Genomic DNA, 18,504 nt, shown 5'->3' on the forward strand with positions numbered 1-18,504 from the left:
TTGGACTAACTACTAGCTAGCACTTCTGTGTTTGTGTGTTTATTGTATTTTACCCTTTTGTGTCTGAGGAAATGCTTATATACTGATTTATACAGTAAGGCATGATGTTAAAAAACAAATGATGTTAAAAGTGCTGAACTTTATAAACCAACAGATTTACTTAGTGATCTATAACCTTGTTCTGTTAGCTGACTCGCTTAGCTTTACTTTCCAGACTAAAAAACTGAAAGAGCAATAGAAACACTCGTATCTAACTCACTGGACTACATAATACACCATGTAAGAAAGCACGCTGGTTCTTATCCATCAAAGAAAAATGAGATTTATTTTAGGTCTCCTTTTTACCAAAGATTAAATTAAATACAAAGAAAGGTCATCATTACTATCTTCATTAAACAAGTCATTAATAAATCTATTAACGTATGTTTAAAATGCATGTGAACAGGATAGTGATCCCTTGCTATTATTTTATAGATGGTGTGCGAGTTTTGTTATTAGACATAAGTATTGCAAAAATATTGGTATTAGACTTGAAATTATTAATAAAATGTTAAACTAATATGAGATCCATGAAATTATCTATTTTTCGATTCTTAAATTTAACTATAATAAGTGTTATAATTACCAGAGTATTTAAAGTGAACATTTCTTGTTTTGAATGAAAGGAAAATAAATTCTAAAGGAAAAGTTTGGCTTGGAAGCCCCTTTGTTTAAATGCATGTAATTAATTCTATTCATATAAATGCTGCATGCCAGTTCAGTCCTGAGGATATTCACTTGATGCCAATGTTGCACACCACTGGATGTAGATATGTTGTCCTACACAGATATAAAATGATAATATCAAAGCATTTAGAAGAATTTATAATTTTTCTCATTTGACCCTAAAATCTTGCTATGACATTTGTAAAAATAGAGATTGGGTGAGAGAAAGGAGGGGGAAGGATATACAGACAGAGACAGAGAGACAAAAACAGAGACAGAGACAGGCAGAGAGACAGAGAAAGACAGAGAGCAACAGAGAGACAGAGAGACAGAGACAGACACAGAGAGACGGAGAGGCAGACAGAGAGAGAAAGGTGAAAACTTAATCCTAGAATCCTGGTATTTTTCCTGACAAGACCAGCAGCAGACTGACAATTAGTGCAGATTACCATAATTGTGTTCTACGGATAAAAATGCCATATTACTTCTTTAGCAGAAAATGCCAGCTTCGACTTAGTGAAACAAGTGGCAATTTCGATTCTTAGGTAACACGGAGTTCCCATGTCATCTGTTTCAGAGCCCCTGAACACCTGCAGCCCACCCCACCCCATTCCCTTTCAGTAAAACAGGCCCACTAATGTACTGCTCCTCACTCTCATTCTCTCCAAGGAAGTTGTATTTTTATAACTGAAAAAGTATCACATAAATACAAATTACATTTTTTCATTAGGAAACTACTTTTCATTTCAGGAAAATTCAATTAATTGTGAATAGGGTTATGCTTTAATCATGGAGAGAAATATGTAATTCTTCTTCAAGCCTCAAACACATATAATGAAATCTTTCCTTGGAATCCACTCTTAAGATGGATTTTTAAAGGTATAGACTTTATTAAAATCTCATTTCAATTAAAATGCATTCAATTACTGTAAATCTTTATTAAAATCGCAGGTAAAGTTGTTCATCGGTGTAAGAGAGACTTGTGGTCTTTACCAGGCTGTTAATTCTAACAAATTAACATAACATTCAAAGGTTTGCTCAAGACAGAAATATATATATATATATATATATATATATATATATATATATATATATGTTTAGTACTCAGGGGAGCAGGAAATGTAGACTGAATTTACTTTGTGTGTAATCTTCTCAGGCACTGGCTTTCTTTGCCTTCTCAACGAATGTAGTCTTTCTTTTCTTTTTTTTAAAAAACGTTTTAAAATTTACTTGTTTTGTAAGTCTCCATTCAAGCACTTAATCAATATCGAGCATGTACTCTTTCTGTGTAGCCCTGTCCACTGTCTCTTATACGCCATTAGCATGTGTGAATCTCCTTGGGATGACTTCCTGATATTCTCTTTCCTCACCTCAGTAATCTAAACAACTCCACTTAAAGGATTTTTTTTTTCACTTAAAGGATTTTTATTTCACTGCCTTCCTGGAATGTTTTTGGTACAGTGTCCCTGATTCTTTTTCAAGGGCCGCTGGAAGACGCCATCGAAGATGAGGAAGAAGAGTGCCCAGCAGAGGAGGCCGAAGTCATCGCCAAAGGAGACTTTCCGTTGGAGGAAAGCTTTCCCACAGGCTTTGCGCCAGAAAACCTGAGCTGTGAAGAAGTGGAGTTCTTTTGTAACAAAGGTAATCCTTGAGGGCTGCATGTAGGACGGATACCACTTAAGTGATTTTGTAAATTTTTATTAACTTTAGGATGAAATAACACCAATATATAATGCTATGATCTGGTAACATGGAAGAGTTTTTTTTTTTTTAGTATAGAATAAAGCTTATTCAGAGCATGGAGAGGGGAGCTAAGAGGGTAGCAGAGGCAGAGAAAGGCTGAGAGAGAGAGTAGAGAAGTAGAGGCCGGCCATGGCCATGGGCACGGAGAGAGGGGGAAGGGAAGGGAATGGTGAACGGGAGAGCAAGAGCAGGAGAGAAGCAAGAGACCAAGAGGGCAAGAGAGTATATGGAAGATTATTGAAGAAAGAAGCTCTTTTGTCATTGGAACAAACTATTTCATTTTGATAATCATCTATCCTTTTATTAAAATATTTTAATACCAATTGGCAAGTTCTCTGAGTTAATTTTTTGGTTGGATGTCTGGTCAACTAGCTATCACATTTTTGATGTTTATCAAATTTCTTCTTCTTTCAAGGAGTAGTTATTGAACTCCAGTAGTGTGCCTAACTCTAATACTGAATATAAGCACTGAATGCAGCCCGAGTCCGGCTCAGTCCTGCTGGAAACTGAGCACTGTGGCTGCTTACTTTAATTTTCAACACGTCTCCCTCTTAGGTTATTGATAACTTCTGAGTATGATCTTTTCTTCTATGCATACTTATTGGACATGCACAAACACGTACATACACACATGCATGCACATACACTCAAACACATATACACATCACACATACATACACGCACACACACACAATATCCAAGAGTACACTATAATCTAAGAGTACTCTAGAGAAGTCTCAATTTATTTCTAACCTTGAGTTTGGTAACATGCCATCACCCGCCATCACTATTTTTCCTCAGTTTTTTTTTCTAAAATTAATTTTTTGTTTCACATAATACTTTTATTATTTTATTTCTACTAGTTTGTTTGATCTCCCCAGTAGGAAAGGAATTCTATTCCTCTTATGCTCTCACATGATATCATGTATGTTGGGATGATTTTCTAGGGTTAGAACAGGTGCTTCTGCTAATTCCACATGAAAGCATCCCAGACAGCCAACGGACTGAGTGTCTGCGTGTCTGTCTCCACCTCTCAATATTGGTGTGTGTGTGTGATACTTGTGAAAGCAGGCCATTTTCAGTCAGACAGTTCACAGAGGTGACATGAGCGTATGAGTGTGTGTTGATTGGACTCAAGTCTGAAATCAAGAATGCTGATATAATATCCCTAAATGGACAATGAACCTAGCTTGATGGTCTCATGCATTTGTAGAGTAATTTAAAAGTTCCAACATCGCCTTCTCCCATTGATGGCATCTCAGAAACAAAGAAACTCCCCCTGGATCTTGCCCCTCAATCAGGCAGCACTCCAATCTAACTGCGATCTCCCAGAAAGCCAGCAGTGGCCTGTGACATGGTGCCTATCTCCCAATCAGACAAATATGACTGAAAATTAGAGGAAAAAAAGGTCATTTCCCTAGACCCAGATTTCAGGCCAGTTTCATATTTCCTGTAGATGTTCTGGATTCTGTGCCTGTCTCTTAAGAACATGTAGTTTAAGCAATGTATGCAACCTCCCGCTGAGGTATTGAGGAATATTTGTTTTTTTCTATATTCTTTGTTTACATTTCAAATGATTTTCCCTTTCCCGGTTCCCCCCTCCCCATAAGTCCCATAAGCCCTCTTCCTTCTACCCATTCCCCAGTCAACCCCCTCCCACTCTTCTGTCCTGGCAATCCCCTACAATGCTGCATCAAGCCTTTCCAGGACCAGGGCCCTCTCCTTCCTTCTCCTTGGGAATGATTTAGTATGTGAGTTGTGTCTTGGGTATTCAGAGCTTCTGGGCTAATATCCACTTATCAGTGACTGCATTCCATTTGTGTTCTTTTGTGAATGAGTTACCTCTCTTAGTATATTTTCCAGTTCCAACCATTTGCCTAAGAATTTCATGAATTCATTGTTTTTAATTGTTGAGCAGTATTCCATTGTGTAAATGTACCACATTTTCTGTGTCCATTCCTCCAGAGGGACATCTGGGTTCTTTCCAGCTTCTGGCTATTATAAATAAGGCTTCTTTTCACCTGAAGAACTTTGAATGACTCAGAAGCACCTTAAGAAATGTTCAACATCATTAGTCATTAGGGTAATGCAAATCAAAACAACCCTGAGATTTCACCTCATACCAGTCAGAATGGCTAAGATTTAAAACTCAGGAGACAGCAGGTGTTGGCAAGGATGTGGAGAAAGAGGAATACTTCTCCACCGCTGGTGAGATTTGCAAGCTGGTACAACCACTCTGGAAATCAGTCTGGCGGTTCCTCAGAAAACTGGGCATGACACTTCCTGAGGACCCTGCTATACCACTCCTGGGCATATACCCAGAGGATTTCCCAGCATGCAATGAGGACACATGCTCCACTGTGTTCATAGCAGCCTTATTTATAATAGCCAGAAGCTGGAATATTTGTTTTTAAATTACATGCAATACCATCTTACTCTTTGGGTCCACAAGATTTACATGTCTATATTTATTATAAGGTATCTACCTTATGGTCTGGTGTCATAAAAGAGAGAAAAGCTAAGGATGAAAGGCACTGACCCCTCTTTTCTTTGATCTCTTTATGGTTAAAGAGTTAAGACAGAAATTTAAATTATTAGTTATGTATCTAATACAATCAAAAATAAATGCAATTAATAATTGCATTAATTATATGCAATTATGTATTATATACATATATATGTATATATAAACAATATGTATATATGTAATATATACAACTATGTATTGTATATATATGTACATATATATGTATTATAATACATATGCATTATGTATTGTATACATTTTAAATTTGAGGGTGATAATTACCGAGGGTTTATGTTTAATAGAAGACTTTATTAAAGCCACAACTTTAAGTAATTAGTTGAAGGCAGGTAAAATTAGATCAATTAATTGACTTTTTAAGGACAGTAATTATGGCCTTGAGAAAATAATACTCATCTACATTAACACAAATCAGGATTCAAAGAATATAATGACAAGCATTTAAGAAGCAAGGAAAACATTGAATTACAATTGTTATTATTGTTATTTAATGTATATTATTACTTGAGAAGTGCTTGGAAATTCCTAAGATATTTTAAATGTATAACCAACAACAGCACAGACTTTGCATTAAATAGTGTATAATATATGCATTATAAATCAATCCCCTAATGTTCAGTTTGAAACTAAAAAGTCTTCCATGGGAAAAAGAACTTAGTTTCATGTAATATTTTCATCAAAAATGCCAATGTTACTATTTCACTTTTCTGTGTCCTATGTAATAGAAGAGAATTACATCTTATCATCTTATTCTCATAGATGATAAGTGGTGGGATTCCCTTTGAAGTCAGTAGAAACTGTTATGAAAGGAGGGCATTGTTAATGGATACTATACCCTCTTGGTGTACAAGGGCTGCGGTCTCTCTCTGTTTCTCTGTCTCTGTCTCTGAGTCTCTCTCTCTCTCTCTCTCTCTCTCTCTCTCTCTCTCTCTCTCTCTCTCTCTCTCTCTCATATTCTCCCTTTCTCTCTCTTTAATTTGTGTTGTTTAAGTAGAATTGGAAGAGAAATTATTCTCAGTAGAAAAGCAGAACTTAGTCTCTGTGTAAAAGGTCTTGGTGATATAGGCTTCTGCTTCCTGTGTTTTTGAAGAAGTAAGAGGTAAAATATTACAGTAGTAGAAGTTAAAGGCTTGAGCAAATAAGTATTTTAACTGAAAAAGGAGGTATGAAATGTTCTCTTTACCAATAATATTTTCATTAAAAACAGATTTTTTGTACATGATTTTACTCATTTGTATCAACTCTAAACGTGTCAGTCTGTATCAGAAAGTGAATGAGATTGTTTGATGGTTTGTTGTCTGAAGATATTTTCATGATTCTAATCTAGCAATGATCTAATTATTTTAATGGTTTCCATAGATAAATCTTTAGATATAGAAGAGTACTCATAGAGAGATTGTATCTGCACTGAAATCATAGCAAGGGATTTTTCATAAAAGCCATTCTGAGCTATTGTAACTACATCGCTGTTTTGGAGAATAAGAGAAAAATCTTTGTTTTTTAAATATCTATGAAATGCTGCTAATTATAGGCCAACGTTTCTACTTTTGTGGTAGTCCATACCATGTAGGAAATTTTCTATAGTTAGACGATATTATACTTTCTATTTTATATTTTTGTCGATTTCACTTGTTTCATCAAGTTTCTAGCTAAAGGGCAAGATTTTGTGCACATCTGGACGAAATCATTGGTATTAAAGCTGCAGGTTCCTCTAACCTTGTGACTGAGTATTGCATAGCTCAATCTAGTAACGGCAAAATCACAAGGACGACTCGTATGTATTTTACATTTCTTTAATATGTTAAGTTCCCAATTACCTGAATATATCTCAGAGATGTGCTTGTTTGAGTTGCAGGCCTTTAATTCTGTACACGATTCCTAAGCCACCACTACTCTTGTGTTGTCTCTGTGGTCTTCATCATCACAGGAATGACTTGTTTACAATGAGATGCTCCTTCAAACTGGCTTGGGCTTTTTATACTTTAAAGTTTTAGACAAAGTGTAAAATGATGGCTCAGGTCATAGCATCTTTTGTCCAAAGCTGCCTGGCTTCTTGCCTTCCCAGCATCTGTAAAAGGAAGGAAACGAGCAAGAATTATTTCCTGGAATTTACAGATGACTAAGACATCCATACCGGGCCCATAAGTGCTACATGTTTCCTGTGGTGCTGAATTATTTGCTTGAGTTATTTCACCTTCTTATCTCTGTTTAATGTAGAAAACAAGAACATATATTTACACATGTGTAAAATTAAGCCTAGTGTTAATAATTAGTAAAATTGGGATTCCTTACCCGCATATTTAAGTTGGTTAATGACTGAAGTGAAGTAAATATGTTTTGGGATACATTGTAGGAGCATGTCACAGGATGTGTGAACAGGATGTGTCAGATGGCTGTCACTGTAATGTAGTAAGTTGCTGAGCTGTGGAAAAGATATCTGCAAAAACTATGCGTCAAAGCAGCTCAGTTGTCAGTAACAATGATCTGGGAAAGTTACTATTGGGTTTTTAGAAATTGTTCTGTGATTTTATGGTCTCTAAACAAGCTTAGCTTGTTTAGAACAATAACAAGCTATAATAGTACCAGCGTTGGCATTAGGAGACAGAAAACTCAAATTCCTTTCTTAGTATTTAGATATAAATAATGGCAGAGAAATTGCTAAGTAGTGTGGACACCTGAGAGACAATGGGGGAGATCAGAGCTGACAAAAGGCTGCAAAGCAGAAATCTCTGAAATAAGAGAACATGCTGTGTGATGATAGATGTTGTCACTTATTCAAAAGTTGATACAAGAAATATTTAGAACAGGAAAAGTTATTTTAACTACTCTTCCTAATAGAGCTCAGGCTGCTCAGTGTTGGAGCTGACACTAGCCATGGAAGTAGTTATGAAATTAAATTAAAACAAAAGAAAAAAATGAAACAGATAATGAATCAGGTTCCTAGCACCTTCCAGTCCTGTTCCACAGATAAAGTCAATGGAGCTCGATTCACACAGTAATATACATCTACAATTACAAATGGCAAGGAAAAAGAAAAGTTTAATGGAACAAAAACTCATACTTTGTACGGTGGACATTGTTGAGGACAAGAGAAAAACAAGACAGGGTAGGATTGTGGAGTGACATATCTTGTTTGGGGACACACTTGACTTTATAAAGAGCAAGGGGTAAGGCAAACTGGGCTTCTAGAACCTAGTCCTCTGTGCACCAGAGAAGCGAGTGTTAGAGAAAGCCAACAGAGGCCGGCAGGGAGCCCAAGACAGGCACTTGTTGCTCCAGGAACTTGTGTTGGATCCCACACTGTGAGTGGGATAGGGAAAGGGATGTGAAAGGAGATCGAATGCAGGGGATGCCAGAGAATAGGTACAGACAGCAGACACCCTGCCTTTGCCCCGTGAAGAATGGTCTGCAGGAAATGAAGGTGGAGGCAGGAAACTGAGACGCGTTCATTGGAGAAGCTGTCAAAAAATACAAATAACCCAATCAGAATCTACCTTTTAGCCAAGAGCTTGATGAGACTCCATCTGTAGCTCATTAATATAAATTCCACGGAAGCACTTGGTGGGTGTTTGGGGACAACCTGTGTCACCTTGCTTTTTTTCCCCTTAGCAGAGTTGGGTCAGTCTTTTTGACAGATTCCCATATCCTTGCATAAGAAAAATTCAGTGCAGGAAGCCCACAAAACTGAACAAATTGGAACCGGTTTCATTCGCATGCTTAAGGAGATGCCTGCTAAAACCATTGACCGCTTCCTCCTCACCCCCTCTCCTCTGTTAGCTTTTGTAGTTTGGTTTAAAAATTAGTAACAGTGGGAAAGCTGTGTCTTTTTCTTGGACTTTATATAACAACCTAAGCCTAGATTCTTAGTGTTCACCTTTCTAGCTGCCCTCAAACATGTGGGGTTTCTGCTTGTTTTTCAGCTACTAAACAACTCAACTATTCACGCTACTCCATTTTTTTAACTTCTTTATTTGTGTGAATTTTTTTCTCAGTAAATGAAGATGTCTATTTCTATCTCCCACTCAGCATTGTTCTTTCTGTGCCTGTCCCTGGCTTTCCTAAAGCATTACTGCCAACTCAGATGCAGGGTACCAAAACCAGAATCTGCTACAACCTCTTTGAGCTGCATAAGGAAGGGGATATTTACAAAGTTCTCCCTTTTTTCTTAACGGGATTAAGAAGCTCAGCTCCTTAAATTCTTGCATATAACATTGACATTTCCAGGGTGTGTTTGGATCAGGGAGTTCAAAGAGAAGGAGTGAAAGAAAAAAGCCAATATGACTTTGTTTTTTCCTTGCTGGAGGAGCTGTTTGTGCAAATCGCCTATAAGCTTATTGACCTGAATCTGTGACTCCTTGTTTTTCCTGGATTTGGCTGGAGTGGAGACACTGATGGAGCACTGATAGGGCTGATTGAGCAGCCCCTCGCTTTGCTCTGCACGGACCTGCTTCCTTTCCCCACTGCCTCCCTCCCTTTGCGTGACATTATTGTTCCTTGGCAAACCTGAGGTTTTCCTGGGCCCAGTTCTTGCTCATTTGTTCTTGTTCATGCTTTTGTTGTTGTTGTTTTGTTGTTGTTGTTGTTGTAATGCATTTTAAATTCGCCGTGTTTTTGTTGCATAGGCTAACGCGCAGTGAGATGATTTTTTTTTAGGGAAGTAGAAATAGAAATGAGAGTCGCACTCCCCTTGTGTTTTCATCTCATGATAAACAGCACACCTGTGACATTGTGATGTCATTCTCTGTAGCTGTTTTAGAAATCCCACATCATGGCTTTTACTTGGAATTGGGCACAATGTTTTAAGAGAAAATTATTGGGAAGACAAGGGAGCATTTCAACAATACATACTTAAAGGAGAGAAAGCAAGGGCAGTTTTTTTTTTTAATGGAAATTTTTTTTGATCGGCAAAACCAGATGAATTAGTCGCGCTTTTCTTTGTTTGTTTTGTTTTTTTAAATTTAATATTCTAAATATAAGGGGCAGATAAAGCTTTGTCTAATGACCTCACATCAGAATCTAGCTCAAGACAAAAATTTCAACAAAGTGAAAAATGATTGATTGTGTCCATTTTATGAAATGGTTCACCCTATAGTGTTTATAGGAGTCATGTATGACAGCATATTCTAGGAGGTTTTTGTTGTTGTTGTTGTTGTTGCACATGACAATCTTGGTGTATTTTCTTCCTGTGAAATGGATGACAGAATTGCACATGTGCAATTTCTAATGTTATTTTGCAAAATAAATTCAAATTTGGTAAAACATGATCAATATTCAGCTGTTAGAATTTCTGATATGCTCTTGTGTTATAATAAAGTGTCTTTCTTTCTGTCCAGCTAAACACATAAGGTTTGGGAGGTATTTGCTCCTTTTCAATAACATCCTTATTTTAAATAAGCAATATGTTTTTAACAGTAGGAATGAAAATTACTATAAAGACTATTTTATTGTAATTTAGAAAACATGGTCACTGCTTTAAAATGTCAGGTTTTTGAAAGAGCAAGAAGCCTTTTTGACTTGGAAGATTTATTTAGATTTATTGTTTGTTCTGAATGTTAAAAGTCACATGAAAAAGAATAATCTATTCAATCATCTGATATTTTATTTATATATAATTGATTGGCTTTGTCAGTTTTAATCTTTTTTTCTTGATATATTTTTTTATTTACACAGTTTTAACCTTGATATTGAATTAATTAACTATTAAATTTAGCTGAATAATATATAAGAGAACTTATTTTAATTTCTTTAGTCCACTTTAGTTTCTTCATTTTCTTGGTGATGTTTTGGGCTGAATGAAGATTCAGTGTTTCTTAAGAAAGTATTTTTAATGAAACTGTGATTATGTTTAAAGTCTGTTTATCTCAGTGCTATTTGCTTTCATTTGTATTTGAGTGGCACCCTCATGTTTGCCTAGCATTTGTATCTATTAACACTATTTATTTTTCAAAAATAACTTTAAGTATGAATAGCTTTGGTAATGCCTGGGTAGCCAATTTACTTTAACCGTATGAATTAAGTTGGTTCACAACCCTGCATGTTAACTGTTGATTGCATTTAGGGTTTAAGAGAAAATGTTCACACTGTAGGAAACATTTCCTGGAAATAGCAGTGTCTCCTCTATATATCTTTTAGCATCCCAAGTGATTTCCAAAGAGTTTGCTGGTTCTGCCCTACCATTTAGTAAATTTAAATCAAATAGGTTTCAAAGCTCTTAATCTTCTCACATAAAAATTTGCATTTTCTTGTTAGTATGTAAAATTCTATCAGTGTTTTTGTTATCATTGGGGAAGCAACAGGCAGCATTAGGCATTTGCCCATCCATTACCTGATGGGATAATCTTTATCTCTGGTAGCCCTAAACATAGAAATTGTAGAGGGAAATGGAGAAAGCTGTGATATGATGAATTTAATTATAGTAATAAGTCACTCACTTTTTTGTTGTTCTTAAAAGGTCAAATAAAAATAGCTAGATGCACAGTAACAATAAATGTTGCTGATGAATGCAGAGTGCTGCCTCAGCACTTTTCTCTTTGAGATTAGACAGATCAGTATTGAGACTATGCACCAATGATAGTAATTATAATAACGGTAATAATAACCTCTACTTTCTGTTTGTCCTCGAAAGTCAGGAAGTTTGTTGCCTATATACCATTTTTAAATGAGCTCACTGTCATGTCATTTTCAGTTTAACTTCTGTAGGTTTGGTAGCTTGGTCAAAGCACAAAACTACTAAAGGTTAATACCACATTAAAATGAGGAGGGCAAGAAAGATGTATTATTAAATAATTCTTTTAGAAGGAGTTGTAAACATCTGAAGAATTCTAAATCATACTATCACCTGATATTTTAAAATGGGCTTTCTAAGAAGCAAACAAAACAACACCCTTACATATCTACCAGTAAAATACTATGCAGTTTTATAAAAAGAAAAAAGAAAAACAAGAATTAAGTAAATGAATGAGAAATGTACTTAAAAATTCCTATCATTTAGTATCTGTTTGAAAGCTTAGTGAATAAAAAACAATATTTCAGTACCTAGAGAGGGTACTATCAATGATTTAATATCAATGATGCATGCACTATATTGAAAGTCCTTACAACCAGTCATCATGTCACCTTGTATGGTAACATGGAATAGGCCACAGTTTTTCACTGTCTGCCCCTTGTCCTCCTGTTGAAGACAACTCAAAGAAGCAGAAACATACCAGAGTGTGTGTACTTGGGCTGAAGCCAGTGATAAATGACTAGGGTGTTTTCAAGTCCATCACAACTATTTGGATAGGAATTTCAGCCGCATGGAAATGTTTGCAGATTGAACTCTTTTTTAAAACAGTTTGACCTTAACACAAAATAAACCTAAGTAAAAAGCAGGGAAAGGAAGGAAGGAAGAGAGGAAGGGGGCATTGTTTGCAGGCAGATCTCCGGGCACTGAGAAAACTTTTCACTCTTCTAAAGGAAATGCGGTACAGCAGATGGTGAGAGAGGAAGCGAGATAAACACAGGGACTGGAAAAGCAAGCAGTCCATTCTAACAGGTTCTGTATCGAAGATCTGGAGGGGTAGCGAGATTAGACAAGGGACTCTTCAGAAACCTGACAGTGGCTGTATCTTACCAAGTCTCATGCACAGAGCCGAGATGGAAAGCAGGCATGCACAGACACTAGCCTGTGATTATATATTTCTGACAGTGAGAACGGAAGATCTTTTTAAGGATTAAAGGCATCGATTTATCAAGGGAGAAATCACCAGCTGAGATACACAAGACCATCCTCCATCCTTCCAAGGGTTTGACAATGAGAGTTGATGCCATTTCGATTGTCGCACTGGAATTAGCATATGGCTCTCTACTTGGGGGTCTTGGATGAACTTTTTAGGTTTTTTTTCTCTATGTAAATTATACTCCAAACTAGCTAACCAACACTGAAAATCTATATGACTTTATTTTGATATGTGAGCATTGCTGTATGTGGATGGCCTTGGTGCATAGTTTAGAGTCAGAAGAAGGGGTAGATGAAGAATATTTTCATCTCTTAGAATGCTTAACTAAAATGAAGGAATGCACACACTGTGTGGGCACAGTGAGAAGCCTGGGATAATGATGGGCTGTTCTTCAGCCTCCATCTGCCTGCTTTAGACTTTATTGTGCATTCCTGTGCTGTCCTGGAAGCTGACAATTGTGAATGGAACCAGCCTTATATAGTCACTATAGTTTTTCTTTTTATTCATCCTTCTCCTGTGAAATACATCCCGATGGCAGCCTCTCCTCCCAGCTCTACCCTGTACTTCCCATCTCCTTCGGATCAACTCCTCTTCTGTTTCTCCGTAGGAAAGAACAGGCCTCCAGGGACATTAACCAAATGTGGCATAAAAAGAGGCAACACAGTAGAAGAGAAAGGGTTCCAGCAGTAGTTTGAGTCACCCCTACTTTCAGGGTCAGCATGTGGGCTCTTGAATTGCCACTTCGGACTACATGAGATGCTATGATTGCTGCTTAACTGACTCTATGGGCAGTGTTCTCCTCATGTCCTCAACCCCTCTATTTTTTTTTAATTTTTATTTATTTCTTTTATTAATGATTTTTTTATTTGATATATTTTTTATTTACATTTCAAATGATTTCCCCTTTTCTAGACTCCCACTCCCCGAAAATCCCATAAGCCCCCTTCTCTCCCCCTGTCCTCCCACCCACCCCTTCCCACTTCCCCATTCTGGTTTTGTCGAATATTGCTTCACTGAGTCTTTCCAGAACAAGGGGCCACTCCTCCTTTCTTCTTGTACCTCATTTGATGTGTGGATTATGTTTTGGGTATTCCAGTTTTCTAAGTTAATATCCACTTATTAGTGAGTGCATACCATGATTCATCTTTTGAGTCTGGGTTACCTCACTTAGTATGATGTTCTCCAGCTCCATCCATTTGCCTAAGAATTTCATGAATTCATTGTTTCTAATGGCTGAATAGTACTCCATTGTGTTGATATACCACATTTTTTGCATCCATTCTTCTGTTGAGGGATAACCCCTCTATTTTTAACAATCCTTCCTCCCACTCAAGCTCTGCCTAATATTTTCCTGTGGGTCTATATCCCCATCAGCTGCTGAAGGAAATCTTTCTGGAGCTGATTGAGCATGACACTTATCTATGATTATTGAGTACAGCAGAGTATCATAAGGAATCATTTCATTGATTCTTGACTTTTTTTTTTTTTTTTTTGGTCAGTACTCTTTTGTTCTATCATAGGTTTCTGTCAGGATCATGGTCATTCAGACAATGGTGGCTATGGGCTCTCCTGTTGTGGGCCTCAATATGATTAGTCATTGGTCGGCTACTGCCACAAGCTCTGAGCCATTATTACCTCAACACATCTTGCAGGCAGAACAGGTTATAGATTGATGGTTTTCTGGCTGAGCTGGTGTCCCAGTCCCATCCCTGGACACTTTGCTTGGCTTCAAGGATGGCCAGTTCAGGCTCTGGATCTTCTATTACTAGAAGTCTTCAATAGAGTCAGGCTCACAGGCTTCAGAAGTTTCTACTGCTCTAGGTTCCACAGTGGCTCCTAAAAGCTTGCTAATTCAAGTATTTCAAGTAGAGTCTCCCTGTATTGTTTCTTAGTAAGAAACAATAATTCTATAGCAGTGTACATAAATAAGACAAGAAATAGTTTACATTCTAAAGAAAATTCATTTTAGATAGAACAATGTTTTCTCAACAGTAAAAATAGTAAAAGGGGAAATAATTTGAAATGTAAATAAAAAATTATATCGAATACAAAAAAGAAAAAAAATAGTTGTGTTGAGACATTTAAGGTTACCACCAAAATATCAGAATATTAATGAAAATACATTTTGAAAATTATGTATTATGCATATTATGCTCATATTTCACACCACCAAACAGATAATACATGTATTCAATCCTCTTTATAGTTAAATTTGTTTTATATAGTTAAAACAATTGTTTAATTAGTTTTATATCAAATAATAAACCCAGAACAGTCCAAAATAGTTCTAAACAAATCTGAAATTCGCATAACAAATAAATGTGGGTGATTGCTTCAGAATTCCCAGGCTGGTTTGAAAACTTTGCCTGAATTCCTCAGCACCTTTGGCAGAATTGCAAATTTAATCAGAAAGAGGGGTTCTGGACCTCACTTAGCATTCAAAGGCCTGTTTTCTCTGAGAGCTGCAAAGCAAAGAAATCTGGAAGAGTTGTCCCAATCTGCTATCTTCCAATAATTATCAATTTATGTCCTTAGTGAGTGGCATCTACATTGTTAGGTCTCCCAGGTCCAAATCAACCCGTTCACCACCATAGTGACTGGAAGTAAACTCACAGTAGTCAAAGAATGTAAGTCGATACCTAAATCCCAAATCTATCAAAGTTGAATAAACTCTCTGAGTCCAAAAAATCTAGGGAGAGTCAGGAAATGCCCAGTTTTTAGAGTACTGTGGGGAGGAGAGAGTTCCCCCATGTTTTTGAATATCTGGAAGATGTTGTGGGTACTGTCTGTGTTTCCCTGGTGTTATCAGTAGCAGCCAAGGTTCTCCTTCTGGCACTGAGGCAGGAGGGGATGTGGGAGGACTCAGCCTTAACGGAGCCTGGACGGACCTTGTGATAACATGTTTCAGACAATCTCTGGAGTTGAAAGCTAGATGTGAATCTGAGAGAACATAAATCTGACATGACCTTGAATTATTTTTTTAGAAACACTTTTCCCCCAAAGATACACAGATACAGAGAGAGGGAGAGAGAGAGGGAGAGGGAGAGAGAGAGAGGGGGGGGGAGGGAGGGAGAGAAGGAGGCAGGGAGAGAGGGGGGAGAGAGAGGGGGGGAGGGAGAGTGCACATAAATGTAAATGCGGAACAAGCCAGCACAATGGTAGTTAGTAGACTCAAAATTCATTCCTCCAGATCTGATAGATTTTTATTGAATGCTGGCCATGGTGAGACATGCTGTGGATACAAAAGTGAGTGTACTCTCTTGGAGCAGACATTACTAGCATGATACTGAAAGGTACTCTGATCTAGTGAGGATATTAGAGGAGCTCACTTTAAGAATGTGGCATTAGAAGTTGGAGTCAAATGCTGTGTAGGCATAACTAGGTAGGAAGTAACTGACTTGCAGGCTTCAGGAAGAGAATGGGGAGGCAAGATCCTGGTATATGTACAGAGAGCAATGGAGACTGTTTTATCAATCCAGAGACAAAGATGAGGGTCAGAAGTCTCAGGAAGTACAGTCAATGATGATACGCTTAAGGACCAGAAAAGGAACAAAGAGAGATAGGATAGGGAAATGGATAACTGGAAATCTGAAAGAGTCGGTGCTAATATGATGGAGCAGTAGTCCAGGCACATGCGGCCACGCCTGAAGACCCAAGCAGGATCCCCAGAGCCTACACAGCAGGAGAGAACCAGTTTCTCTCAGTTGGCCTCTGACCTCCACAGGCACACTGCCACGCCCACATGCCCACACAGGTCTGCACGCTGGTCCCCAGAACCTTTGTGGTAGGAGGAACGAACCACTCCTCCAGTTTTTTCTTTGACATCTGTGGTACACTGTCATATGCATGTGTACCCACACACACACATGTACACACATGCACATACACAACAACAAAAAATTAGTGAAAAAAATGAAAGAAAATAAAAATTCAATGTCAACCTTAGTTTATCCATAAGATACTGAGAAACAAAACTTAAAAATTACCAACAGGGACTAGAGAGATGGCATCATGATTAAGAGCACTGTCCTTCCAGAAGTCCCAATTCCCAGAAATAATATGGTGGCTCACAACCATCTATAATGGGATCTGATGCCCTCTTCTGGTGTGTCTGAAGACAGCAACAGTGTATTCACATATAAAATAGAAATCTTTAAAAAATGCCAACAGAAACAAACTAGGCTTATTGGCATAAATAAATGATATCCCTTAAAGTTTTTTAAAAAAAGTCATCTACTATATTTTTGTGTCCCTGTGAATATACACACATGCACATGTGTGTTAGTGTGTGTGCCTCTGTGTGCATATCTGCAAGATGTTCTTGCTTTCCTTAGACCATGAATTATGGGGCCTTGTGGAATACATGTCTTCTTATGTCTCTGTGACTGACCTGAGATGTGAACTCCAGCACACAGGACTGTACAGTGATCACTCCTCACGGTTGCCAACCGTTCCAGCCCATAATCATGAGGGAGAATGTTGTCTGTATTGTTGTTGCTGCCTATTTTTTAATCTCTGGATGTTGTCTTAATTATGGCGCTGGAATTAATTGTTTACAAAGGGCATTCAGATTGGGCCTTCATCTTTTGTAGCTGTAATCTGTTTTTTTTAAATTTTTTTATTCTTTTTTTATTCGATATATTTTTATTTACATTTCAAATGATTTCCCCTTTTCTAGACCCCCACTCCCCGAAAGTCCATCAGTCCCCTTCCCTCCCCCCTGTTTTCCCACCCAACCCTTCCCACTTCCCCGTTCTGGTTTTGCCGAATACTGCTTCACTGAGTCTTTCCAGAACAAGGGGCCACTCCTCCGTTCTTCTTGTACCTCATTTGGTGTGTGGATTATGGTTTTGGTATTCCAGTTTTCTAGGTTAATATCCACTTATTAGTGAGTGCATACCATGATTCATCTTTTGAGTCTGGAGAACATGTGATGTTCTCCAGCTCTATCCATTTGCCTAAGAATTTCATGAATTCATTGTTTCTAATGGCTGAATAGTACTCCATTGTGTAGATATACCACATTTTTTGCATCCATTCTTCTGCTGAGGGATACCTGGGTTCTTTCCAGCTTCTGGCAATTATAAATAGGGCTGCTATGAACATAGTAGATCATGTATCCTTATTACATGGTGGGGAATCCTCTGGGTATATGCCCAGGATGGTATAGCAGGATCTTCTGGAAGTGAGGTGCCCAGTTTTCGGAGGAAACACCAACTGATTTCCAGAGTGGTTGTACCAATTTGCAACCCCACCAGCAGTGGAGGAGTGTTCCTCTTTCTCCACATCCTCACCAATACCTGCTGTCTCCTGAATTTTTAATCTTAGCCATTCTGACTGGTGTAAGGTGAAATCTCAGGGTTGTTTTGATTTTCATTTCCCTAAGGACTAATGAAGTTGAGCATTTTTTAGATGCTTCTCCACCATCCGAAGTTCTTCAGGTGAAATTCTTTGTAATCTCTGTTAATACACATTACCTACGGGTTCTGTCACAGGCTTCACACTGACAAGTGTGTCTTGACTGCATTTGAGTGTAGTGTAGTGATAGAAGACTATGCTGATGATGTGTGCTCCTTCATCATGCCTTATAAGATATCTGAATAGAGCTGGCCCTGAGGGTGGACAGAATAAAGGATGAGGCTCTATGGAGAGGGGTGTTCAAACATCATCACTTTCTCAAATCTGTACAGCCAATTATTCTTGTAGACTATGTGGCTTGTTGGAGAGACAGTTTCGAAAGTAAAGTCTGTTCTCGCTCTAGTCTTGGTGGTGGTAATGGTGACTTTCTGAAGA

At 37.7% G+C, this 18,504-nt stretch overlaps 1 protein-coding gene across 2 annotated transcripts in view; it reads left to right on the top strand.

The window, feature by feature from the left end:
- The window catches only part of Zfpm2 (zinc finger protein, FOG family member 2), a 446,056-nt gene that overhangs the window by 91,716 nt on the left and 335,836 nt on the right, over positions 1-18,504 (top strand). Inside the window, exon 2 of one of the 2 annotated variants that reach the window (XM_052161357.1) lies at positions 2,188-2,346. The exons of the other annotated variant lie outside the window; for it this stretch is intronic. Within the exon in view, the coding sequence (XP_052017317.1) occupies positions 2,188-2,346 (159 nt within the window). The remainder of the gene's footprint in view (positions 1-2,187; positions 2,347-18,504) is intronic. 2 annotated transcript variants of the gene reach the window in all.

This window comes from Apodemus sylvaticus, chromosome 17 (assembly GCF_947179515.1).
Source record: "Apodemus sylvaticus chromosome 17, mApoSyl1.1, whole genome shotgun sequence".
NCBI lineage: Eukaryota > Metazoa > Chordata > Mammalia > Rodentia > Muridae > Apodemus > Apodemus sylvaticus.